Source organism: Alosa pseudoharengus, unplaced genomic scaffold, assembly GCF_046254945.1.
Source record: "Alosa pseudoharengus isolate Yale_2024_CS ecotype anadromous, Long Island Sound unplaced genomic scaffold, YU_APseudo_1.1 YU_APseudo_1.1_scf_11, whole genome shotgun sequence".
Taxonomy (NCBI): domain Eukaryota; kingdom Metazoa; phylum Chordata; class Actinopteri; order Clupeiformes; family Clupeidae; genus Alosa; species Alosa pseudoharengus.
Window position 1 is genome coordinate 28064379 of NW_027468576.1, and position 25181 is coordinate 28089559.

General features: G+C 40.6%; 4 protein-coding genes across 6 annotated transcripts; 2 read left to right on the forward strand and 2 right to left on the reverse strand.

Annotated features, from left to right (window-relative positions):
• Positions 1-448: 448 nt before the first annotated feature.
• Positions 449-2484, reverse strand: LOC143116289 (serine/threonine-protein kinase NIM1). Its single transcript, XM_076277631.1, has 3 exons — positions 2340-2484; positions 1598-1866; positions 449-1195 (listed from the first exon to the last, which is right to left on the reverse strand). The coding sequence occupies exons 1-3, from the start codon at positions 2467-2469 to the stop codon at positions 449-451; spliced, it is 1146 nt and encodes a 381-aa protein (XP_076133746.1). The 5' UTR covers positions 2470-2484.
• A 3364-nt stretch (positions 2485-5848) lies between these two features.
• Positions 5849-6983, forward strand: pole4 (polymerase (DNA-directed), epsilon 4, accessory subunit). The gene is made up of 4 exons (XM_076277632.1): positions 5849-6122; positions 6352-6436; positions 6552-6593; positions 6737-6983. Exons 1-4 carry the CDS (start codon positions 5883-5885, stop codon positions 6748-6750), a joined length of 381 nt encoding a protein of 126 aa, XP_076133747.1. The 5' UTR covers positions 5849-5882; the 3' UTR covers positions 6751-6983.
• A 5290-nt stretch (positions 6984-12273) lies between these two features.
• On the forward strand, positions 12274-14586 carry ccl44 (chemokine (C-C motif) ligand 44). Its single transcript, XM_076277633.1, has 4 exons — positions 12274-12338; positions 13076-13205; positions 13519-13666; positions 14169-14586. The coding sequence occupies exons 1-4, from the start codon at positions 12278-12280 to the stop codon at positions 14175-14177; spliced, it is 348 nt and encodes a 115-aa protein (XP_076133748.1). The 5' UTR covers positions 12274-12277; the 3' UTR covers positions 14178-14586.
• Positions 14587-17446: 2860 nt separating this feature from the next.
• slc1a6 (solute carrier family 1 member 6) lies at positions 17447-21459 on the reverse strand. 3 transcript variants are annotated; one of them, XM_076277636.1, is made up of 9 exons: positions 21198-21459; positions 20647-20784; positions 19900-20107; positions 19722-19764; positions 19238-19548; positions 18726-18959; positions 18238-18432; positions 17970-18104; positions 17447-17645 (listed from the first exon to the last, which is right to left on the reverse strand). In XM_076277636.1, exons 1-9 carry the CDS (start codon positions 21412-21414, stop codon positions 17447-17449), a joined length of 1680 nt encoding a protein of 559 aa, XP_076133751.1. In that variant the 5' UTR covers positions 21415-21459. The 3 variants fall into 3 exon arrangements, with proteins under 3 accessions (XP_076133751.1, XP_076133750.1, XP_076133749.1); XM_076277635.1 differs by lacking the exon at positions 21198-21459 and having other exon boundaries at positions 19238-19407; positions 20647-20779; XM_076277634.1 differs by lacking the exon at positions 21198-21459 and having other exon boundaries at positions 19238-19461; positions 19713-19764; positions 20647-20779.
• Positions 21460-25181: the final 3722 nt, after the last annotated feature.

Here is a 25181-nt window from a genome sequence, read left to right on the forward strand (position 1 = left end):
TTTTAATTTCTACTTTTCATTTATTCTTTAGAGTTGAGCTGGCTCTTGAGCCCAGGGAATTTCATTACTTATAATTCCTTTTATGAGTAACATGTAATAAACCACTTGAACTTGAACTTGAAAACTGTGATGTCAGGTTCCTTTAACTAGGATTTAAAAAAAGTTCTAAATCTTTAATCCTGCGTCAGCCTCTGTCCTATTTTTTCTCTATATTATTGTGTTAAATGTTTCAAATGTAAAGCACTTTGAGCTGCATTCTGTGTATGAAAAGTGCTATACAAATAAAGCTTATTACTACTATTATATTATTATTGTTAGAAGACCTCTTCAAAACTCGAAAAGACAAAGTGAATGATAAATAATGGCCCTATCTGCATGTTTTCACAGGCAGATGCACTGTTTTTCTCCTGAAGTATGACAATATTGCAGTAGATCAAAGGACCAAGGCCTACAGGATAGCACAGACAGAAGATGGATTATGTTTCAGTGCCGAATCAACCCAAGAGTTTTTGGTTTGGAATTCCTCTGGATACAAAGACGTGTAGCCCACTGCTTCCACAGACCTCCTCTTCTGTATGCGGTGCATCAGGATGCGGTAGGTTCCTGTGATAGGGCTGTGAGAGTCCGCACAATTGTTCTGCAGGTGGGCCCCTGTGATGCCCAGATCACTCAATGCCGTTTTCACCTCCTTCTCCTCCACCGTCAGCGTGCCGGTCGTGTCCACCAGGTGCGCTGGGGTCAGATTGAGCATGGGATACGGCTTTGGGTACTCGATCCCGCTAAGCCATTTGCTGCTCATGATTTGGGAGACGGAGGAGCGGTCGTTGGGGACCTGCCGAAGCATCCCCTTGATGACCAGCTGACAGGGATCAGGCACGTGTGGCGGGATCACATAAGCGCCGTGTAAGATTATTCGTTTCAGTCGGCTCAGGTTGTCGGCGGCAAAGGGCGTGTTCGCCGTCACCATGAAGTACAGCAGGATGCCCAGGGCCCATATGTCCACGTATTGGCCGATGTAGCCTTTCTCCTTGAAGAGCTCCGGGGCTGCATATGGCGGCGAGCCACAGAACGTGGTCAGGGTCTCAGTGGGGCTGGTCACCGTGCTGAAGCCAAAGTCGCCCACTTTGATGCAGTAAGTCGTGGTGTAGAAAATGTTTTCTGCTTTCAAATCCCTGTGGACAATGTTGTTCTCATGCTGTGGACACAAAACATGAGAGTGCATAAAGGTTATCCACTGTAATCATACAACCTTTTACAAGTACATGTCACATGATTCAGACCTAGGTGGAAACATATACATCTTTACCAAGGCAGTACTTTTTTCTTTATGGGCCATGTAAGTAATTGTTGTGACCCGATTCTATCTATCTACACAGGTCTTCATATAGTGGGATATGGTTATTTCCTGTGATGATAAAAATGGTAAATATACATTACAGTAAATGATTAAATAATAATAATCATTTAAATGCATTTGATTGATTAGGATACTTTGAGCTATGGTATAAAAGTATCTGCCTAATGACTGAATATGTTACTGTCCATTAGCCAGATCTGACCACCAAAGCATAGTCATATTGAGGTGAGGACTGCTAACCATGTACTTGATGGCCGAAATGATCTGTGCAAACACCAGCTTGCTCTCCAGGTCCGGCAGGCGCCCCCTGCTGCTGATCCGTGAGTATAGATCCCCGCCACTTCCGTACTCCATAGCCAAATACAGGCGCTTGCTGGTCTCCAGCACCTCGTAGAGGCGCACAATGTTGGGGTGGGACAGCTTCTCCATGCACTGGATCTCCGATGCAAACAGAGACTTTGACTTCTTGTCCTGACGGCTCTTGTCAAGAATCTTGACGGCTACCCTTTCTGTATGGAGAGGGAGAGTGGAGGAGGGGGGGTAGAGAGAGCACACTGGGGGGGGTCAGTCACGGCAGCAGGACAGAAATAATTCGAAGCTTCCCGCTAGTCTCATTTAAGTCTAAAAAATGTGTGCCCAAAATATCTGAATAAACCAGATACCCCCCACATATTTTCTGATTCCCCATGGGCATCCAAACTGTTCCTCAAAACAAATTAAAGAGATCTATAAAATATAACAGCATATTCCCAAGGGGGTCGTGAGGATTTGAGATGATTAGGAACTATTTATTCCAAAGGACCACCTCTTTGGTTTTGGCTACATTTGAAATGCTCGACTGTATCCTGTCAAAGACTTTACAGTTAAGTAAACCAAGAGAACACAATCTTTCAATAAAACTTCTCCATATGTACGCATGGTCAACTGTACTTGTACAGTTTTTGTAACAATTGCACATAGTATGACTATTAATAGATCTTACCTTTTGTTAGGGCATGAATCCCTAGTTTGACGTAGGAAAAATTCCCTGCTCCCACTTCCCCTCGGAGCTCATAGAAGGATATCCTTCGGCCTAGAATGAGGTCGTTCACCACTCTCTCATTGTGGGCCATGTCATAGACAACCCTCTCAATGGGCGTTTGCTTCATCCTCTGTTCTGCTGTGAGCGGTGGTGGCTTCTGGACTGGTGCGGGCTTGGCCTTGTTCTCGACCATCTCCTCCTTAGTCTTCTTCTTGCCTCGCTGCAGCATTGACCATGATTTCTTTGTCTTCAGACCTGGAGAAACAAAGCAAAGCCATTTGTTCACCAGACAAGTCATAAAATCAACAAATTTTGCCAGTCATTGATTGATTTTAGCATCACTCTGACATTGTTTACTCACATATATTATCTTACCCCCAAGACATTTAAAGTTATGAATCATTATAAACAATAGTCCTTGTTCAGTATTGTGTAAGTGGGCTAAATTCAGTAACACCACACCTCTCCATTTGAATGAATCAAAGGAGAACAGATATACAAATGTATAGCAGCACAAATACTCTCTCCACTGATGTCTCATCAGCTTACGTCAACCCACAGACTCTTACAGACAGATACGTACACACTAATATCCTGAACCGAAGGGAACAGAGTGTACACTGCTGTAACACAACACACAGTTGTGTGGTGGGATTAGGTCAAGAGAGGCTGGTGCAGGATGATGGGATGACAAGGCCACCAGTGGCCTTTATAGACATGACCAATGTTTCTCCACGAAGCCAGCAGGCACACACACCTGTGATGCACTGACTACATGCTTCCTCCTGAGATCTCTTTAGAGTTGCTTGTGTTGTTGCATCAGCAATTATACTCCCACATTGAATCACTCAATGCAGTTCATTAACAGGTCAGAATAAAACTGTATATCTTGAAGCAGTGGTAAGGAATTTTGGTCAAAAACGACAAGTTTAATGTAAATGCATGCATGCTGAAACCGGCAGCTGACACTGATCAAAGGGTTGCTATCATGCAAAAAATGTTTTTGACATTTTTTGAAGGGGCCCCCAACCCCAGCCACATAACTACATAAGGCAGTGCTTCTGTTCAGTTGTGTGCGGTCTCAGTTGTATCCTTTGAATGCAGTATGAGTGGAGGTATGACATTGAAAATCCATATTGCTCTCTATAGAATCTGAAGTATAATTCAACTGAAAAACAAAACAAAAATACATGTAAAAAGGTAATGTATGCAACGGATACCACTGTAAATAGAGGTGCGCTGGATTTTAAACTCAAGAAAAAAAACAGAGCATTGATGCAAAACAGAATTCAGGAAAATAATTGTTTTCAATAATTTTGATTATGTTGTTTTTATAAGTCATAACTGACACTATATTTCTTACTATTAAAGCAAGCGAAAACATAAAGCTCCACACACTCCATTTTTACTTTTGTTTGAGTAAATGGTCGAATAATTTCCGGTGGTAGGTCAGGACATCGGGACTGATAAGTATAAGTATAAGTATATATACTTTTTGGATCCCGTGAGGGAAATTTGGTCTCTGCATTTTAACCCAATCGGTGAATTAGTGAAACACAAACAGCACACAGTGAACACACAGTGAGGTGAAGCACACACTAATCCCGGCACAGTGAGCTGCCTGCTTCAATGGCGGCGCTCGGGGAGCAGTGAGTGGTTAGGTGCCTTGCTCAAGGGCACTTCAGCCACGGCCCACTGGTCGGGGCTCGAACTGGCAACCCTCCGGTTACAAGTCCAGAGTGCTAACCAGTGGGCCACGGCTAGGGTTGATAGGGTTACACAAGAGTTCAGGTCAAGATATGACACGGAGAAGGAAATCCTTTGTACTCCATTCAGTGGGAGAAGATTCATTCATGACCTTAAAGTGCCTGTTCATTCATGGTGAGGTTAATTTCATTTTTGCAATATGGCTACAGGTCAGGATCACTTGACATACAAACACATGAATACATTCAAACACAGACATTTATGCACATTTAGGATAGGTAGCCATTCACTATCTGTTAACTGTAATATGATAGCATATTATAAAACTGTAATGCAAGTGTGGTGTATAGTCAGTTTGGTATGTGATGATTAGTGTATGAGTATGTTGTGTAGCCGATTTGGCATTATGATGTGTGATATTGAGCTTGTGGTCAGCCTTTTAAAGGACTAAATTCTGTAATGAGTAGCATACTATATTATTTTTAATCAGATTTCACATCAAATACTACCTTAGAAAAGCCTCAAATATATAATAGTCTAATCAAAAAACTTCAGAGGAAATTCACATTCAGTAAGGACCACAGCATTTACACCTGTCCATCAGACATGATGCTATAGGCCTACACACAACAAGCTACCAACAATGATCCATTTCTTCAAATTCCTCATCAACAAAATGTTCTACATTATCTTGTCCTCTAAACTTTAAAACAGCTAAAAATAAAGAGGAATGTCTGAGGATAGTTACCTGGCGGCTGTGGGTCTTTCATCCTCTGCTTGAGGCAGTTGGTGTGGACTGAGGACTGTCTTAGCCTGAGAGCTCTCAAGATCACCGCTGATTAATCCAATTAGACACACTTATTAATATCCACGGCCCCACTTTACAATAGGGCCATGGAGGTGCTGCTAAAGCTCTAACAAGCTTGTGCCATGTCACAGAGGGTATATTTAGCGACAGTGATTTAGTTCATTCCATTTAAAATCCACCTCCTGTCTGACAATATTTGTTGCGAGCTTTATCATATATTATAAGCAAGCTATAATTATGTTTTTATTGTAGATTTCATTATAGGCTACCATTTTCCATGCCATTTAGGCCTACAAATGAGCAAAATGTATATAATATATTTAGTTGTTGTTGTTTTTTTTCCCCCATAGTAGCCTATTGGAGTTTCACTGTTAGACTGTTAAGTCTGACAAGTCACATGCGGACAGTGAAACAGCATCTGAGGAAATCCATGTTTAAATGGCGAAGATGTGCAAAAGTTCAACAGCTGTAATCTGACACACACACAAACACACACACACACATACACACACACACACAGTGTGTACACAAGTGTAAGAAAATTACAAAAAACGAAAAGAAAACTATATAAAATACACAAAAATAATGGGTATGCCTAGGCCTAGACTAGCCTACAACAACTTCAGGCTATTTACAAAGGTTACAAGCACTTTTGTGTTTGATGGAAAAACACAAGTTCCTTGAAATATCCACGAAGGCTACAACTGATTTCCTCTTCCGACTCTTAGGAGGCTAAGAGGTTCCCTTATATAACATGACAGGGGACATCCTTGCATCCTCGCGCAATCCTTGCCTTGTCACATTTTGATAGCCTATATTAGTTTAGCCACACCTCCTCCGTGTTCAAAGAGGTTGGCGGTGGAATGGAAACAGAGCGACGTACGATTCACGACTCCTATTTACGCCATTTACGTTCCCATCTCTCATGTTTGAAATAGGACTTTACGACTGAAATGCGTCTGTCATCATCACATGTTTAGTCGTGTAGAATGGCGGCAACTCTTGGACCTGCACAGGGTGCAGACTCTGACCTAGACCGAAATGTCATTGAAGACGAACCTCGGGGCACAGATGGAGACGAAGAAAATTCACAGCAAACGGGTGCTACAAACGCTCCTCAGAGCCGCTTGGCGAAATTACCTTTGGCTCGGATAAAGGCTCTCATGAAAGCTGACCCGGACGTCACGCTGGCTAGTCAAGAGTCTGTTTTCATCATTGCGAAGGCTACAGTACGTAGGCTAAGCTAATTAGTTAGGCTACCTAGCTTGCTAGTCGGATAACTAATCATTAACATTAATAATTAGGCATGCTAATGAATAAGTCACAGTGTAAACTTGTAGCCTGCCAAAACCGGCATCGATCTTTAACTTTGTGTCAGTCTGACACATAAATAAGACTACTATCTGTGTTGGAGGCATGGTGTGTTTAAATTGGAATTGCCCTTCTCATTCTTAACAGGAATTGTTTGTGGAAATGATTGCTAAAGATGCACTGGTGTATGCACAGCAGGGGAAACGGAAAACACTGCAAAGGAAAGACCTAGGTGAGATCATCTAAGCCCAACATATTTATATTAAAATCGGATTTAGTTTGGGTATGCCAACAGAAATCTAAATATTTTCCTTTGATCTTAGTTGTACTTTGCTTTAACTCTATAGATAATGCCATTGAAGCAATTGATGAGTTTGCATTTCTTGAAGGTACGTTAAAACCTGAACTCACCACAAAGTGTACAAATGAATGATTTGCACTGATATCCACAGCTAAGAAAAGAGCATGCAGTAGTAGGCAGTCAGCCAATCCACCATTACTTAGCAGTTGTCTCTCTTTTCGTTGCCTTTAGGTACCTTGGATTGATATTTGCAGATGGAGAGCAAAAGTACAGTGAAAACTGGATATAGACCTAGCCTACATTGTGTTTATCTAATGGACTGGGAAGGATAATCCAGGATAATAGGACTGTTGTGGCCAAAATCATCGACAAGTGTTGGAAGTCACACTTTTCTTTGTGGGTGTAAGTGTCTTTTGTACATATTATGAAACAGCCTGATAAGTTTTTTGAAAATAAACTTTTTTTTTAAATAAATGTATATCTTTGCACTCCCTTTTCTTATGTAACTTATCTTCAGTTCTAGCCTGGCCTCGCACCCACCCCCCACTCATTTATATTTCACTGAGATACTAGTCTGGCTCCTCTCAATGTGTTTATGTTTCCCTCAGCCATCAGGATGGTGAGACAATCGGCGACGAGAGGGGATGACCTTAGTTTCGAAATCGAAAGTGGCTGTAGTAGTGTAAATTTACAGCAAAGGTAAATATTGTTTCCTGATTGCTGATGCAGTTCATCATCAGGTTGTAAGGGTTAGGCAAAGTAGGAAGTAATGTTAGAAATCCGTGATCAATATGATTAGGTTAAACTGGACCAATTATTTCAAAGTTAATGCAAAGTCTGCTCATTACGATACTAAGGTTGGAAACATTTTCTCAATTGAGTACCCATACTCTCTTCATGAAGTGAATTAGGCTAGGGTCACACTACCAGTGATCCTTAAAGCCGCTCACGGACATTAAGGCTGCATTACATTGTATTTCTTTCGTTTTGGTACAACTAAAGCATTCATCTTCAGGTGCTTGTTGTAAGCTAGTACACAGAGCCACTAGTTATATATCAGAATTCATGCGACTTACGTTCTTGATTGACATTAGTAAGCGTTTTGCACTGGCATAATTCCAAACATTTCACTGGAGCACCAGAAGTTGGAGCACGCTCTCTGATGTGAGTTATAGCATCACTTGGTGAAAATGGAAAAAGACAGCTATGAATGTAGTCAGTCAGTCTAAGCTGTGTGTGTGTATTTGTTTGTGGTTTTGCTCATGCGAGTCAGTTCAGGACTCATACTGGGGAAGGATATTGGCCACATTTAGTAAAAACACGTCTGTTGAAACCAGGCTAGTTTAGTTACACTTAGTTATAGCAATTGCTTGCTTCAGCTCAGTGAATTACACCCAAAATGAGCTGCGCTGATAACTGCATGCTTTGCTAGTACAACTGATTGCACTCGATTTGGTATTGTGGTCTTCAGTCTGAAGCGGAGTCTAGAACAGTTATTGATTGTTCACTGCCTGTGATGGCCTAATATTTAGGTCTGTGGTCTACTGTGTTGACCTTTTGTATATTGGGTCAACATATGAGTACCAATTGTGATCATGATGAGATCGACTTGGTTACGGCTCCTACGCACAGCTGCGTGCGTTGCGTTGCTGGAGACTCATCCCATTCACTTTACATGGGCTCACATCATCTGTTGCCGAACTGAATTGTGGGTCCGTTGCGTCGCATTTCTCCCGCCGCTCGCGTTGAGAAGTTCAGCTGTTGCTGCACCGACAGACGGCACCGGCCAATCAAGCCAATCGACTGACAGCACCAACCAATCAAATTACGGTTATACTTCAAGTCATTTGCATAGCTACCGTCGGGAACACCCACTGGCATGCGTTGACGGAACGCAACTGTGTGTAGGAGCTGTTAGATCAAATTTAAAGTTTCTATCACATTTGCAAACCATACCCAACTTAGCTGGGTAAGATAGTGAAAATCACCTATTGCAATTCCCATCAGGAATAGGAGCATTATACAGCAGTGTTTTGTTGTGTTTTCAACACCATGCTTTCTTTAGAATTTGAGTGATTTGAGGAAGGCATGTGAGTAAGAAGTTCAGAATAATAATTGACTCTGAGCATTATGGGGATCAGTTATCATCAGTTCGGCACAACTGAATGGGAAGAGTGCATATTAATGTAATAATATCCTTGCCCAGTGGTTCCCAACGGGTGTGCTGAGGAACACGATGCGTTTTTGTACAGGCGTATAAAATAGGTTGTAGGAGCATTTTACGAATGAAATATGCAGTAGGAGCATTAACACATCAATGACGGCTTTTTGATTAAAAATAATTTTAGGCAGAAATGTGCAACTTTTATTATACAGATAAAATTTAGTAGGCGACCATTCTCAGTTTGATTTCATGTGAAGCTGAGTTGCGTCTCACAACTCCTTCTAGGCAAGCTTGTCATAATAGTTTACGGTTAGGAAATGTTGCAAGTTCTAGATTTGGCAACTGTTTTTACCTGCCTGCTAGCCTAGAAATCTAGACGCACCCTAGCGGCGGCAAATTAATTTGCTCAGCCTGTACGTCTAGTATCAAACCATAGGAATTTCTATTGGCTGACGCCGTGGATGTCATCCAATCACAGCGCTCTATTTTGTGAGTCTTAAGGCGGGCTTAACAGGATGATGACAGTCCTACTACGACGGTGAACAACAAGGAAGACTATGGCGAACGAAGATCGGTTGTTTGAATCGGCGTTGGTGTCAACTTTGGAGGAGTTGGACTTGTGCTTTTCTTTGAAAGTTGAGCTACACAATGCACTTAAGTCATTCCTTTCGAAGAAGGATGTATTTGCCGTTTTGCCGACCGGATACGGATATGGTCGTAGCGCTGGCCTATTGCATGCCTAGGCAGTTTGAAAGACAATTCTCTGCCCGCCCCTTGGATTAAGCGAGGTGAATGGGTCGATTCCAGACTATACATTTCAATGATATAGGATGGCCCGCCAGGCTACCTGCCTGCTATAGCACCAAAAAATCATGTCTACAGACCAATCTGAGGAGTGAGAACTCTCACAACTTTGGCAGCACCGCACCCTTTCACTTGTCGAGCAACAAAATAAAATCCCCTTTTCCAATCTGAATAAATAATACTTCTTTTGTGCTCTGCTGATGAACACTTGTATGGAAAAATATGGGCATATGAGTGCCTATAATAATGTGTCAGACATTCATCATAATTAGTCACCATAAGTCAATGTGCCTGGGTGCTTTGGTTTGACCTCAGGTGTGCCTTAGCCCCAAAAAGATTGAGAAGCTCCATATGTAAGGCCTATTTGTTTTGAAGAGGGGAAATTGTGTTAGCAGCACAAATGATCATACATTATATGGTATTCAAACATTTTAAACAAAGCACTGTAATTTCACTCAAGATGCAAATTACAGAATGGTCATATGTATTTCAGAGTATTACATTTATAATCCATTTTTGGGCGTGGAAGCATGTCTTGGTTAAATGTCAGGTGGTTGCAACCTTAGCCTATTTAATTTGGTTCTGTATGTATGCTTCGCAGAACACTTTATGATCTTTTATGTTAAAAGTTATTTTGTTTGTAGGGTTAGGGAAGGTAGAAGAACATAGCAAATTCTTGAACACTGTCATGACATGATATTAGTGGATGGTTGTCCAAGGAAACATCTTGTACACTCCAGGGTGAAGACTAAAGGGGGATCTCCTTTTTGTTTTCCCAAATATCTATTAGTTTGTGTCCAGGCTGTAAGCCTTACGATTCCATTCACTGTGCTAACTGTGGACACATTGTGCACTGGGGAGGAAAAAGCCAAGCTGCCCATCTAATTCAGAAAAGCATATCAAGTGCTTTACTGAAGATTAGAATAAACCCTGTCCAGAGCAGAGGAAAACTTAGAAGCAGAACATGCCACACAGGTGGACCCCAAATATGGACAATGCCCCACAAAGGAAATGAACTCAGGCCTGAAATGTGAAAGGTATTCAGTCAAGGTATTTCTGGAAACATAACTACAAAACAAACATTTTGTGCCAGCAAAGGGGCATAGTTACAGCGCTCCTAAATGGCTTAGCCTTTTTATAGTGCTTGTGAACATTAATTTGCTTATTATAAAGCCTTTTTAAATTCCCGAAGACAAAACATTGGTTATTTGGCAATAGAGTTTTAGTGCCATTTGTGCTTGCCCTCATTACTTCTCTCTCGTTCCCTCAAGATATTATTCACAGCCTGTTAATCTCCATGTACAAGCACAACTTACACATTTTCCCACTGTTTCCATTGCCATCTTTGTCATAGAGAATTATTTACAATGAACACCTACATACTTGTAACAATTAACAGTTGATTGATGTGCTAGATAAGTACAATAATATAAGAATCAACTGTTACAACTTTACACACAGTACTGAGCATATGCAAGATACCTGTTTATCCTCCTTTGTGGCATTTTCAGAGACAACTGTTGATTAATTATGAATATTGCTCTGGGAGTCTGGACTTGTTTCTGGAGCCTGTTTCTTCCCACTGAGTCTCTGTCCTTGCAAGGACACAGTAGAAGATAAGTGCAGGAGTAGTTTTCATTCAGTGGTAGTGGGCATACTTATGACTGTAACTTTTCAGTGAGCTTATAATCGTCAAAAAGATATGCAGGATATGTACTTGGCCTGTGAGCACATTTGAAGTCATGGGGATGGTATGTTTTTGCAGCTGAAAAGTTCCATCCTGATTTCTTAGGGATGAATTCCATACCCCCCACCCCGCCCTGCCAAAACATAGACTACATATTTTCAATTTCACGACTTCAGGTATGTAAAAAATCACTAAGGGATCACAGTACACCATAACTCCTTCATAATATAAATATTGTAAGTCTGAATGGAAATGTCAGTGTCACAATGTTAATTGCTATCACAATGTGTAAACATCATTCACTTTATCAGGTGAGCAAGGTTTCCTGCTTTGTATACACCTTTTCATAGGTCACGAAAGACCTTGACAAATAGAGCGATTTCATTTCATTATACACTTCAGTGATGCATAAAGTACAACTGATTAAGAACAAATTTTGAATAACCACATAAAAGGGCCTGAAAGCAAACCATAAATATCCTTGTTAAGTTTGTTGTTTTGGTGCCCAGAGAGGAAGCTGAAAGCCAAGGTACCTTGTGGTGATCTCACCCACTGTTTGATGATGAGAGTCAACTGTTTTGGCATTATGTAACGCCTACATAAGGTATTGGCTCTCAGGTTTTAAGTTTCTAACCATCTGACCACAAATATTATGGAGTGTTTTGCAGCTGAGGAGCTTGTTAAGAGTTCCTGTGAATTCTGGAGTGTATTTTTAGTTCAGGCCCTCTGGTACATGGTCCCTTTCCTTTGTAAGAAGATGGGGGGAAATCAGGTCTTGCAGTGTTTATATTACACTTTTTATGGTCTGCTGAAAATCTTCCAGAGGTGTGGAATACAACGAAGACACAGGAATCACCATAAGACTGAGAGGGCTGGAGAGGAGAGTGAAGGAGCATGTGGGTGTGTGTGTGTGTGTCTTTGTGTGTGTGTGTGTGTTTGAGAGAGAGAGAAAGAGAGTGAGGGTAAGAGAGTGTGCAAGATAGATAGAGAGAGAGAGAGAGAAAAGGAGCGAGGGAGGGAGGGAGGAAAACAGAGCAGGAGGGCGGGAGGGAGACAGGAGAAATAAAAGACAGAGCGCGAGAAACAGTACAGCGGATTAATTCCTCCCGGGCTCACCATGTATCTGCAGAGTGTGGCCGTGATTTGCCTTATTGCCGTTTTCCTCGGCTCCCTGGAAGGTAAGACAACGTTGTCCTTCTGCACTGCGAGCTCACGCCCCTGCTGCTGTGTGAGTTTGTCAGGTTAGTGTGATGGCGAAGTGAGGCTGCAGGAGGAGAGAGAGTGAGAGAGACAGATTGAGAGAGATGGAGAGAGGGACACAGGCCAACATGCTGCCAGCATGGACACTAGAGCGATGCAAACAGAAGAGTAGCACAGGGAAACATGATTCTCAAATGAGTGCTTGTTTAGATGCTTTAAATGCATGCTGTTATGCTTAATATTTCAGTGTTTCACCATGTAAAGGGAAATAAGCATTAGAACGCAAAGCTAGGTATTCAAGTCTCTGGAGAGGTCGTATTCAAAATGAAGTCTTTTCACAAACTGCATTCTAAAAGTGTAACCTGAAGCTTTGGAATTCTGCATGATGAAGTCTACCTGCTGCCTGTTCAAGAACTGTTATATGCATGCTTACAGTGGAGTAATCGGATTCCATGGACATTATGTGAATGAATAGATGAGTGAGTGTTTGTGTGTGTCACTTAGGACCTGTTATCAACATCACTAACAATGGTGTAGGGAATTCCTATTCAAATAAAACAAATGTGATATTTATAGAGGCAAATTAGCCCCACCAGAAATCCCGAGGAGGGTGTATGAGAGTGAGATCAACTCTTAACACCTCAAACCGAGGTTCTTTTGGGAAACTACACTGTTTTCTGCATGTGAGGGTATCCCTGTGTGTTTTTTTGAACAGGGAAGGGTGTCCAGATGCAGCGGGACGTTCAGTGCTGCATGCAGTACTCCGAAGGGAAAGTGCGGACCAAAGATGTGCTGAGGTTTGAGGAGCAGACAGAAGGCCCAGACTGCAGCATACAAGCAGTCATGCAAGTATTCCAAGCATCCAGGAGTGATCACCAGACATGGAAAATATTCCATTGAATGCCCCAAGGCATTGCTATCTATTTCAGATCTCGTTATTGAAAAAAAAAAATCTCTACTTGTTAATTGCATCCAGTGCCTCAAATAGTTTGCAAAGGAATGTTTTCTGCCCGTGTTTTATGGGGGAAACCTCTAAGTTACATAAATTCTTGAGGATACTGTGAACAGATGCCCTTTTGTTGCATTTCTCTTAATTAAAACGGAGTTTAAAGGATTGCATCAACTTTTGACGTGTTCCCTGCTGTGCAATGTGAACAGATTGTACACGAAGAGGGCAGTGAAGTGTGCTGACCCGAGGGACCGTAAAGTGCAGAGGTTACTCCGGAAACTGAGGCAGAGGCAGGCAGAGAAGGCGCACAGGACCATGTGGCTCCACCCACACATGAATCTGCCCGTCATGGCTGAGGTAGGTGACATTTATGATCGCATCACATCACTCAGGCTGCTCAAGCATTCCAAACCCACATAGTCACTGGAAAGACTGAGATATCATTTGATGTGCTCCTTGTTGGTGCCCCCCCCCAATCCCAATCCTCCCCCACCTTTCTTATGCAGCCCTTGCCACTTAATCTACTAAACCCCCCCCCATAAATGCACAAATAGGCTGACACCAGACATAATTTCACTGCATTTCTTACTTCCAGTAACTATATGCATGTGACGATAAACTTCCTTGTATCCTTGTATGTGTGTGTGTTCATGTATGTGTGTATGTGTTTGTGTGTGTGTGCATTCATTTATAAATCAATTAGTTGCCAACACCTACTACTATATGAAGAGGTGTCAATACAGATGTTGTCATAGGAACAATAGTATGTTTCATGGCTCTGTTTCATATGAGAAAATGTGAAATGTGCTATATTACAAACATGTTTCCAATGAAACCTTTCATCCTTCTCTCCCTGTAGCCAAAATAACTGCCAACAATATGAACCATTCCTCAGAGCAGTCTTCTGACTCTGCAGACTGCATTGATCATTGCTAACTGCTTAGAGGTACAGTATGTAGATGCAGTGCTACCATTACCAAACACTTTGATATTTTGGAGGGGTTTTGATATGTAGTGGAATGTCTTTCCAACTGACTGTTGCTGACTATGCCAAAGTATGCCTCTGAAATATCTGTATCTGGAACTGGTCAATGAACGTTGGCAGTTACATGCTGAATCACAGAGTTAGGGAGGGGGACTTGTCCTTGTTTAAATAACATATATGGCTGAGACATGACTGTTAAACACAAAAGATAATCATTTATATAAAAATGTAACCTTTTAAGTGTGCTGTGCTCTCATTTCCTGTTGTATGTATTGCTATATTTTATACTGTATCAAAAGTTATTCCTTGTGTCTGTGACGAAAATGTCAGTTGTCTTCATAATAAAAGTTTTTCTGTTCTTAATATCAGAATATATTAACTGTTCCTGACTTCAGAAGTAATGCATTCCTGACACTAATGCATACACAAATAACAGTTGAAATGTATAGTTTGTAGTTGTGATTGGAAAAATTCTGCTATCATGTTTGGGATTCTGGGAAGTTTTTTGACCTAGTCTTTTAAGTTAAGTGAAATTGTCATGTCCACCACATGTTGTACTATATCCTCTATTCACGTACACATATGAGGTGACTGTAGCATGCACAGTGGGCCAGACATACGCATTTCACATGTTTTGCACTTGCAAAGACAGCTGTTTTGACAGTGTTGTTGCATTCTTCCCTGTCTGCATTTGTGTTGAACAGGGCTTGGTTTCAATTTAATGGAATTGAGATCAAAGCATTGTCATCATCATCTGTCATGGCCTTGCAAGTCTGTGAAGCATGCAGAAAGTATTTGAAAAGTTGGTTTACTTAGGTAACTTAATATGCTGTAATTTAAGACATAGAAAGCACATGTAGTTGCAGTCTATGGCTTAAAGGGGGCTATAATGTCCATGTGGTATGCAAGGAATGTGAATATCACAAATATCATATTAAACTTCACTTATGTAATAAACATTAGGCAATACATAAAACAACATTGATTAAAAACCATCAGTTCTTAATTTTTGACATTTATTTGTATACATCTTTCATACACCCTTTTGACAAAAAATGTATTCCACTGCCACAACCAACTTTGACAGAAAAAGAAGAAGTTCTCACACAAAAATGAGAACAGCATGTGGTCCCAACAATACACTTCCAAAATATGTGAAATCCCCTTAACAATGTATGCATTTGTGCATGTGGTGTCTATTTTAGAACAGACAAGGTTGTAATTTAATATAGCAATTAAATGCCAAATGTTTCTTAGTCCTGGTGGAATTTTGTGGCTCACATGTCGAGTATATCCTGGCCAAGAAACGTTTTAAAACCTGAAGTGAATGATGGCATCTTATACTTACAATGCAAAAGGAATTATGAAGAGAGAGGAATCCACATACCTCCCTCCGGATCGAGGGCACTTGTCTGAGTGCCCACATGGTGTGGATAGTCACGCGATTTAGAGATCCTCGGCTCTTACAAGGTACCCCAGAGGATATGAAAAACAGTGTAATACTTACATCAAACACAAATAGCATCAGAAAAGAAAGTCCTAAACATTTATCCAATGATTGCACTACAAGCACTTGTGGACACTCAAATTAGTTGTGTCTACTTTAATTTTGTAAACATGGCATCAAAATGCCTTCATAATCTGTCTTTCAAGAAATCAACAGTCAATAACCAAAAAAACTACTTTCACATCTAAGTTACATTCTATATTCTTGCTAAATCACCCTTTCAACTACAAACACAAGGGCAAAAAATGCCTTCACTAGGAGTTTTTCAAAATCCAACTCAAAATTGTACATTCACAAATGCTTTCAAGTTCAATCACATGCCCATGATTGGAACACAAAGCTATATCAGTGCTTAACAGTAAAATGTCCAAGGCAGAAATAAACATTGACTTACCAAAACATTCTGACTATAAAAAGGCAACAGTCCATTAACACATTTTAAAAAAGAACCTTTTTTTTTTTTTAAAGCACATCTATAATGGAATACTTGAAAGAAATTCTCCCTCCTAATGAGTTCTCTACTGGGACAGTTTGGCCTTTAAAAGCCAGACTCTGGCCTTAAGTAGCAAGTCATATGCAGTAGATTACCACTACATAAAATTGCTCTGTTACTCTTTTAAGGGATTATTAAGCAAATGAGATTTACATTTGAAGTTAAACCTCAACCTGAACCAATCATTCTGGAACAACCAAAGTATGTGAAAGAAAGTGAACAAATATAGATAAAAGGCATTTAAATTGCCTTTGTGGTATATCATCTTATCAAATGTACCAGTTTTGTTTTCGTCATTGCTGGTTTGCTGAACATTCGCAACAAACTTAAGATATTATAATAACTGCAGTTTTTTTTACATACACTACCGGTCAAAAGTATGGGGTCACTTAGAAATTTCCATTCCACTCCATTATAGACAGAAAACCAGCTGAGATCAGTTGCATTGTTTTTTTTTAATCAGGGAAGCAGTTTTCAGATTACATTGCTTGCATAATTGCAAAACGGTTCTACTGTTGTAGAAAGAAAGGACTGACTTTTAATGCAATATCTACATTGCCCATTATCAGCAACCATTCATCCAATGTTCCAAAGGCACATTCTGTTCACTAATCTGATATAATTTTAAAAGGCTAACTGAGAAAACATTGGAGAACCCTTTTGCAATTATGTAAGCACATAAAGTAATGTGAAAACTGCTGCCCTGATTGAAAAAAACAATGCAACTCACCTGGTATTCTGTCTATAATGGAGTGGATTGGACATTTATGAGTGATCCCAAACTTTTGACCGTTGGTGTACCTAAATAATGAGCAAATACTGAGAGGTAGATTTATATCAGGAACAAAGGATTTACAAGCACACTGTTATCCACTGTAAGACAATTTGGTTTCCAAATCCAAATAAATATGGGGTTGGGAATAAATAAACAAAAAAACATTAAATTGGTCTTTTTATCAATAACACTGATATAGGAATATGCATGATTCTGTCTGTTCCTTGTTTCTATGGTCTGCTCCTCTTTACCTACTTTCCCATTCTATAGTCATGTCGTTATGTTCCCCATGACAACAACTCTCTTATCTCTAATCAGAGCTAATACGGGGGCAGGAGTCATAAGTGTGAGGATGTCTCTCTTCCCTCCCTTTTCTTCTACATGGTGGTCTCACTGTTGTGGTGCTTCGCTGTATCGTTCTCCTGGGAGATGAGCTGGTAAGGTTTCTCGTTCTCCTCGATCACCGAGTTTCCGATTTCTATGTCCTGAGACTGAAGCTCCTGCCGTGAAAGGTGTTCGATGATTCCGGCCCCTATGGAGTCTCCTAGAACGTTGGTGGTGGTTCTGAGACGGTCCCTACACACAAACAGCATTTAGAAAGTCACAACTACTAATAACATCTCTGAAACAGTCTGCCTTACCAATTAAAATATTCAAGCACTGACCAATTAAACCATTTCATCCAAAATCATTCCTACATAGTCTGTTTTCATAACTCCATGCTAAAAAAATAGTTCTTATATGTTGCCATTACAACTTATAGCAGGCTGTTTGGATGCTCTTTGTAGGAGTGAAAGGCACCACCATTTTGACACACAGCTACATCATGCACTGATAACCTTTTGGGCACATTTTTGCTGCCACTCTCTCTGCCTCGATGTGACATTTAGGTTGACTTACAGGAACCAATCCACGGCGATAATCAACGTTATATCCTCCGTGGGCAGTCCCACCGATGTCAATACAATCACCATGGTTACCAGGCCAGCTTGAGGGATGCCTGCTGCTCCAATGCTGGCAGCCGTTGCTGTGATACTGAAAGAGAGTGCCGCAATTTCAGCAATTAAAATATGTAAAATGTAGCCTAAATAATAAAATGAAATGTCCACTTCATGTTTTAATATAAATGGATTTTTAGTGCAGTTTGTACATTTTTTACTTCAAATACCTGATGGTGAGAATCTGACCAAAGTTGAGATCCATGTCATTAACTTGTGCAATAAAGATGGCTGCCACTGCTTCGTACAGTGCAGTGCCGTCCATGTTGATAGTGGCACCAACAGGCAGCACAAAGCGCGTCACTCGCTTATCCACATGATTGTTCTCTTCCAGACAACGGAAGGTGATTGGGAGGGTTGCCGAACTGACAGCAAAAGAGAAGAAGACGGCACCGTTACATTACTGATTTAGATTTAATGCACAGCTGTACATTTCTGTTCTACTACCCGTGTCATACAAAGAGAAACTAAAAGAATAAGCATAACACAGCAAAATGATACAAATTGTGAAAATATGAGTTATTGAAAAAATGAGCAGGAATTGTGTATTGTGTGCAAACTGTAAAGTGTAATCAAAAGCTAGAGTTCATGGTGCCTAAAATGGCCAGAGGGTTACAGCATGTGCAGCTTGTCTGCAGCTGAGGCATGTGTTCCCCACCTGGAGGAGGTCCCCAGGGCGGTGATCAGGGCCTGCAGCAGCCCTGCGATGAAGGTAAACGGGTTCCTCCGCGTCACCAGGAAGTAGAGCAGTGGCAGGACGAAGAGGCCGTGGATGAGCAGCCCCACGATCACCGACATGGTGTACATTCCCAGCTGCCCCCCCATCTGGACCAGGTCCTTCATCTCAACAATTTTCCCCGCAATGAGAAAGAGGATTCCCACAGGGGCATACCTGGCAGACAGGAACACTGAGTGACTATTGCCAGTGCATTCTATTGTATACAATGCATGTGAATGGAGATGAACTACAGTCTATGTTTACTGTACTGTAAGATCTTGGTGGAAAATAGCAGAAACACAAGCTGGACTAGTCAAAATATTAATGCCTGAATGTATGACAGTATCAGGACAGTTTCAAGCTAAGATAGCAACATGAATTTGAAATGTATATATGGAGATGGAGGATTATTCAACAAAGCGTATTGGCTTTACTCAACACTTAACACTAACCAGATGATGATGGCCACTAGGCGCATAATAGCATCATTGAGGCAGTCAAAGAATTCGCGCAGGACCTGGCCCTGCTGTTTCATGTTCCCGATCACCAGGCCAAAGCACATGGAGAACACCACCATGCCCAGAGCGTTGACCCCGTTGGAGGTGCCTCCCATGGGCACCGACTCCTCCACCGTCTCCTGGATGGTCTGAAAGACTATGCTGACGTTAGCCTGGAGGTCAGTGGCAGTGACGTTGGAATCGGTCATGTTGATTGGAATGGTGACATTCTTTGTGGAGATCAGTTTCTTGTAATGTGTCTTGTACTATAGAGTTAGAAAAAGATGAATATGTAAGGTAAGAAATTAATTCAATTTATTTATTTATTAATTTTTGATTTCAAAGACCTGTAAAATAGTTTGTCAATGCTTTCACACTGAATGATAAAAATACGGATTGTTCACCTAGCTAGCATTAGTTATAAAAACATTTTCTCTACCTGTTTGAAGCAAGCTTCCACCAAGTTTGGAGGGAACATATTCCTATCAAACAAAAAATAGACAAAGAATACAATGATCCAGTAATTGAACATCACTTAAACCTACTTCAATTAGCTTTTCACATGAATCACACTTTTTTACAGTAAATGCAGGTACATGAAAGACTGCCTGACCTACCTGATGAGGTCCAAAAAGGCATCTGCTGCCTGCACTGGCTCAATGTTGCCACTAGATGACACTGGACTATCTCTGCTGCCTTTTCCGGGTCTTATGATGATCACCATAACAATTCCAATAAACACAGCAATGAAGGTCGTAACCATGTAATACACAACAGCCCGCATTCCCATCTTCCCTGATGCTTTGCTGTCAAGAGAGGATATGCCTGGAGGAGTCAACACAATATATAACTCATGAGAAAGACACTTGTTAATGGGAGTAGAGCTACAGATAGATAGATAGATAGATAGATAGATAGATAGATAGATAGATAGATAGATAGATAGATACTGTAGATAGATAGATACTGTAGATAGAAAGATAGATAGATAGATAGATAGATAGATAGATAGATAGATACTATTATTCTATAGATATAGATAGATATTATTCATCCTGAGTGAAATTTTAACAAATAACATTTGCAGTAAGTAAAGTAACTTTGCTCATACTGTGTATGGAAACCAAGTATTAGCACATGTGTGGTATGTTATGTGCATGTCGCCATGCTCAACGGGGTGTGTGCTATGTTGTATGTGCATGCTGTATGTGCATGCTTTGTGAGCGTTGTATATGATGATAGGTGTGTGTATGTGTACTGGACATGCACTGATGCTTTTCACACGTGAAGTTCCTAACGGAAAAATAAAGTTCTTTGAATTGAGCACTTTTACAGTGTTGAATTGAGTGAACGTGTTTGTGAACCTGTGACCAGGCTGGAGATGATTAGGGGCAGGACCAGCATCTGGAGCATCCTCATCAGCAGCTCTCCAGGGAAGGAGAAGTACTTGATCTCCCTGATGGACAGCTTGTATGGACGCAGGGAGAATCCCAACATGACCCCTGCAGAGAGATTTTAAGATAAACACAACCTATATAAGAACGCATATGTGAATGCACATGAGTAAGTCAGTTGATCATGTTTGTCATATGACACTCAAAAGTGATTTAGTTTATTGATCAGTATATGTATATTGTATATATTGTTATATGCATATTGATTTGACTTACAGTACAATGAATCATATACAAGTCAATTATGCCATTACTTTGCTGAAAGGATTATTATGTGTGCACATTCAGAAAATAGCTTGAATAAATTATATGCAAAGCCTGGGACTAACAATGGCCGTGTGAAAGGGCAACAATTACTACTTTGTGTGTCAGTGTGTGTGTGTGTGTGTGTAGGTGTGAGCGGGTGCTGATTGTCCTTGTTTGTGTGTGTGAAGTACGAGTGATACATGTGCACAAAGTACCTAGTGCAACTGCAGCCACGGTGAAGAGCACGAAGGCGTTGCGACGCAGGAAGGCCCTGGCGCTCGCTCGGGTGATGGAACACATTCTGCTGCGGGCGCTGGACGCGCGTTTCTGCACAGCCTTACGGAGGTGGCGTAGGCCTCGCTCTGAGCGCTCAGGCTTTTCCGAGTTGTCGTTCAGAAATAGGCTGGCACTAGTCGGGGGTTTCTCATTCATAATCAGCTCCAGCACCTGGTCCAGCAGGCAGGTTTCGTGGGAAACTGCGAGGGACCAATACATATCATGACATGGGATGTAACAAGTAGAGTACACTTTCTACAATAACTGGGTTAACAGGCCTTACCAAGACTGTACTGTAAAAGACTGCTTTTATTGACGCATCATATGTGATATATTTGTGATATTGCAGGGATTTTATTATGCATCATTATATAAGCTGTCCAACAGACATACAAAAAAACAAAGAGTTTAACCCATTTCCTTATTTTTGCTATCTGTATCTTTGAAACATCTCTAGGCTAAATACGTCTGAAATGTTATATTTTGTATGTAATTCTATGTTTTCCTTTAATCCTTTTGCAGCGTAATCCTCTGATCTGAGGAGTTAAAGAAAAGTTGCTCTACACAGAATCAGTTGCTCTAAACCTAATTTCATAGATATCTCGACCAGATATTGCTTTAACTGCTTGAAAGCTATGTGCAATTACATTCAGGGCTTTTTATGTTAATAAAATATCTTAAAATTCACACAGCTATAATATTTTATCAAAGGCAGCATGACGAGAGCATGTGAGTTTCTCTTCATCTAAGTGGGCACAATATCTATATGTGAGGTTAAAATAACAGGGACACTTCTCTAAGTATCTGAACATAGTAATGATCTTTCTGCATAATTGCACCATTTACATGCCACTTACTGCATACATACCCTATAAGTGGCTCTCCACTATGTAAATGAATAAATAATGGTACATGCATATTAAATGTGTATTTTTATATTTTACATTATATTTCTCTGTCTTCTTGCATGGTCTACTTGATTTTTTTGTATATTTGTGACTCCAGTCCTGTAAGTCCTGCCTTCTGTTCAGAGCGGAGGTGCCAATTATACATACAGAGTGTTTCTCTGGTGTGCTGGCTATTGCCAATTCTGTTTCAGACACCCAGCCGAGGGGTATTAATGCTGCATGAGAGCCCCACTGGAGACCGCTGTACTTCAGTCAGCTGTGGTCTCCTCAGTTCCCTCTCTCTAAAGCAAAAGCACTGTTAACAACAGAGTGTGCATGTGCAAGGGAACTGTAGCAGTAGCGTTAACGTAGATGAATGATTGTCAAATGCAACAGGATACTGCTAGGAAACCCTGTTGCCCACACTGCAAAAAATGAAATCTAACCAAGTGTTATTAATCTTGTAATAAGATCAAAAAATCTATTTGGTATTGTTTTTAGTATGAAAAGACTTACCTAGTGCTCTCCCGTAAGATCATTTTGACTTAATTTAAGAAGACTTTGACTTATTTTAAGGAGTCTTATCAAGACAAATTTACTTAACGCACTGGCAGACAAATTTGCTTGTTTTTAGGACAAATTTGCTTAACGCACTGGCAGAAAAATTTGCTTGTTTTAGGATGAGATGTCTTAAAATAAGTCAAACTTTTTTTAAAGTAAGTCAAATGATTTCACGAGAAAGCGCTAGGTAAGTCTCTTTATACTGAAAACAAAACAAACTAGTTATTTTTATCTTGATATAAGACTAATAATCTTGGTTAGATTTAATTAGATAAGCAGTTTTTTGCAGTGTATGATAAATGGTCTTTCTTCAATTCAACCCCCCAAAATCTAAGATAATCCTATATAACAACATACAGCGTTTGACATCAGTTATGAAATATCTGTGACATAGGCTAATACATTTTTTTTTAATTCATTGCAGGTTAAATGTATCTTGTTTTATCAATCTCAGAACAAGTGCCTTAGCTGCAAGTGCTTCAATTCAACACACAAAAGCTACCCTACACAGCTGTTCAAGTCAAATCCATATTGTCACACAACCAAACACTACCCATTACCACGCGAAGAGTCTGTACTCACCACTCATGATGTCACTGTAAAGGCTACTATGACCAGAACCAGGCAGGTGTAGCACCTGTACTACCAAGGTTAATAGTGGCAAGACTCTAAGGACCTCATGTGCTGATAAATGTGAGACCATCACCTGTCTGACCTGACCTTCAGAAGTCTCCCCCGCCACCATCACCCACCCCCAAAGCTACCCTGTCCCCTACTGAGAACAGATGCCAAGAATGGACACTACAAAGGCTAGGGGTAGTCCTGTGCAAAATAACCCAATTCCTTGTTGTCACTAGGATACTACTACTAGACAGTGACAGCCAAGAAAGATGCTGACTGAGTGTCAGTGCGTATACTTGCAGTTATTTTGCAAAAAATAAACTGATTCACCGTTCAATAGCCAACAGAGCTGTGGAATAAAATTAATTTTAAAAAAGCACCACTTTATAGCAACCTATTAGGCTATGCAATACTTTCCACATAAAATTCAAAGACAGAAACATGCACAACAATTTTATAACCTAACCAAATGCGCTCGCTACCTCAGACAATAGGTAAAAACAACAACATCAACAACAAACAGTTAAGTTATTAAATTATGAAATCATGTAATTTATGAAAATTTTCACTCAGTAATGAAATAACCTATAGTTCACCACATAGCCTACCCCGTTTTCAAAAGTGTCATCCGCCGCGCTTGAGCAAGTTTGGAGCCTAGGCTAGTTCTCAGCCAGTAAGGTTCTCAGTCAGTGATGTAAAGATGAAGAAGAAGTCTGCCTTTTCTACTTCCTCGTGTGCCGTTTTTGAGGAAGAACGCTTTTCCTCACTCTCCCAATGAAAACCCGCCTCATACGCGAACAGAGGTCTGCGTGGGAAGGATAGCACTAGGTTAAGGATTCTTCAGGCGAGAAGAAAAGCCACCTGCTGCTGCCCGTCAGGGGAAAAAATCTCAACAGCGTCCCGCTAAACTGTGTGTGTGTTCTGGTGAAATATTATGATGATGGATTTTTCATAAATTCATTTTACTTGAAAATGAAATGTCTAGGGTTTCGCCTGTTTCAGACCATTGGTGTGTCACTAACGTTACATTATTTGTAACAGGCCATCCAATCTGTTTGCAGATTTAATCGTTTCCTTGGAAATAGTAACAAAATGCAGATTACATTTTGGTACTCCTATTACCATGACAACATGCCCTCCTCCAATTGCTTAGGGTGTTGTTAGAGCAGCTCAAGGGATACACATATTACTGACCTTCACCGCCTCTCTGCCCACTCCTCCACCTACACATGTCTTAGGCCATTTTGCTGCCAGCCACCCCCCAGTATGGATGTGCTATAACTAAGCTTAACAAAACAACTGTTTGCAGTCCATTGACTTTAAGAAAATATAGACCTATTTTATATTTTGACCTACATCTCCTGTAGCCAACTGCATAGTCCTACACTATAAATTTGTTTAAAAAACACATACTCTTATCAATAGGCTACTTAGGCTACTCAAGACAAAGTAGGCTAAGATGTACAATATAAGCTATGCCCCATCATGGTGCTATTGCTTGCATGAGCCACTCCTCCTAGTCCCATCTTCCTTTCCCCCCCTTGACTTCCCTTTCTCTTCCCTCAATAGATATAAATCATGATATGGAATTTATATCAGTGTTCTGATGTATCATTGTTGTCCATCTAGTAAGTGGCAAGTGAGGTGTTAACAACTCAAATACATGCAACCCTGCAATAAATTATCTGCATCACATGCTGATAGTATGGTCACCATTTCTATTGCCTGTGCAAAACATAAGTGATTGAATGGTATATTTCCCTCACAAGTAAACAGAGTGAGAGAGTGTGAGTGTGTGTGTGTGTGTGAGAGAGAGAGAGAGAGAGAGAGAGAGAATCCTTTTGCCATTGGACA

Bases quoted from the DNA above. Each gene is read 5' to 3' on its own strand.
- LOC143116289 (XM_076277631.1), bottom strand. From the start codon at position 2,469: ATGGCCCACAATGAGAGAGTGGTGAACGACCTCATTCTAGGCCGAAGG. The intron at 1,867-2,339 runs GTAAGATCTATT...CTCTCCATACAG, and splicing joins GATTCATGCCCTAACAAAAG to AAAGGGTAGCCGTCAAGATT. The intron at 1,196-1,597 runs GTTAGCAGTCCT...TTGTGTCCACAG, and splicing joins TTTCGGCCATCAAGTACATG to CATGAGAACAACATTGTCCA.
- ccl44 (XM_076277633.1), top strand. From the start codon at position 12,278: ATGTATCTGCAGAGTGTGGCCGTGATTTGCCTTATTGCCGTTTTCCTC. The intron at 12,339-13,075 runs GTAAGACAACGT...TTTTTTGAACAG, and splicing joins TTTCCTCGGCTCCCTGGAAG to GGAAGGGTGTCCAGATGCAG. The intron at 13,206-13,518 runs GCAAGTATTCCA...CAATGTGAACAG, and splicing joins TGCAGCATACAAGCAGTCAT to ATTGTACACGAAGAGGGCAG.
- pole4 (XM_076277632.1), top strand. From the start codon at position 5,883: ATGGCGGCAACTCTTGGACCTGCACAGGGTGCAGACTCTGACCTAGAC. The intron at 6,123-6,351 runs GTACGTAGGCTA...CATTCTTAACAG, and splicing joins TCATCATTGCGAAGGCTACA to GAATTGTTTGTGGAAATGAT. The intron at 6,437-6,551 runs GTGAGATCATCT...TTAACTCTATAG, and splicing joins ACTGCAAAGGAAAGACCTAG to ATAATGCCATTGAAGCAATT.
- slc1a6 (XM_076277636.1), bottom strand. From the start codon at position 21,414: ATGAATGAGAAACCCCCGACTAGTGCCAGCCTATTTCTGAACGACAAC. The intron at 19,765-19,899 runs GTAGGTCAGGCA...TTTGTTTGATAG, and splicing joins GCCTTTTTGGACCTCATCAG to GAATATGTTCCCTCCAAACT. The intron at 18,105-18,237 runs GTATTTGAAGTA...ACTCTCTTTCAG, and splicing joins GGTCAGATTCTCACCATCAG to TATCACAGCAACGGCTGCCA.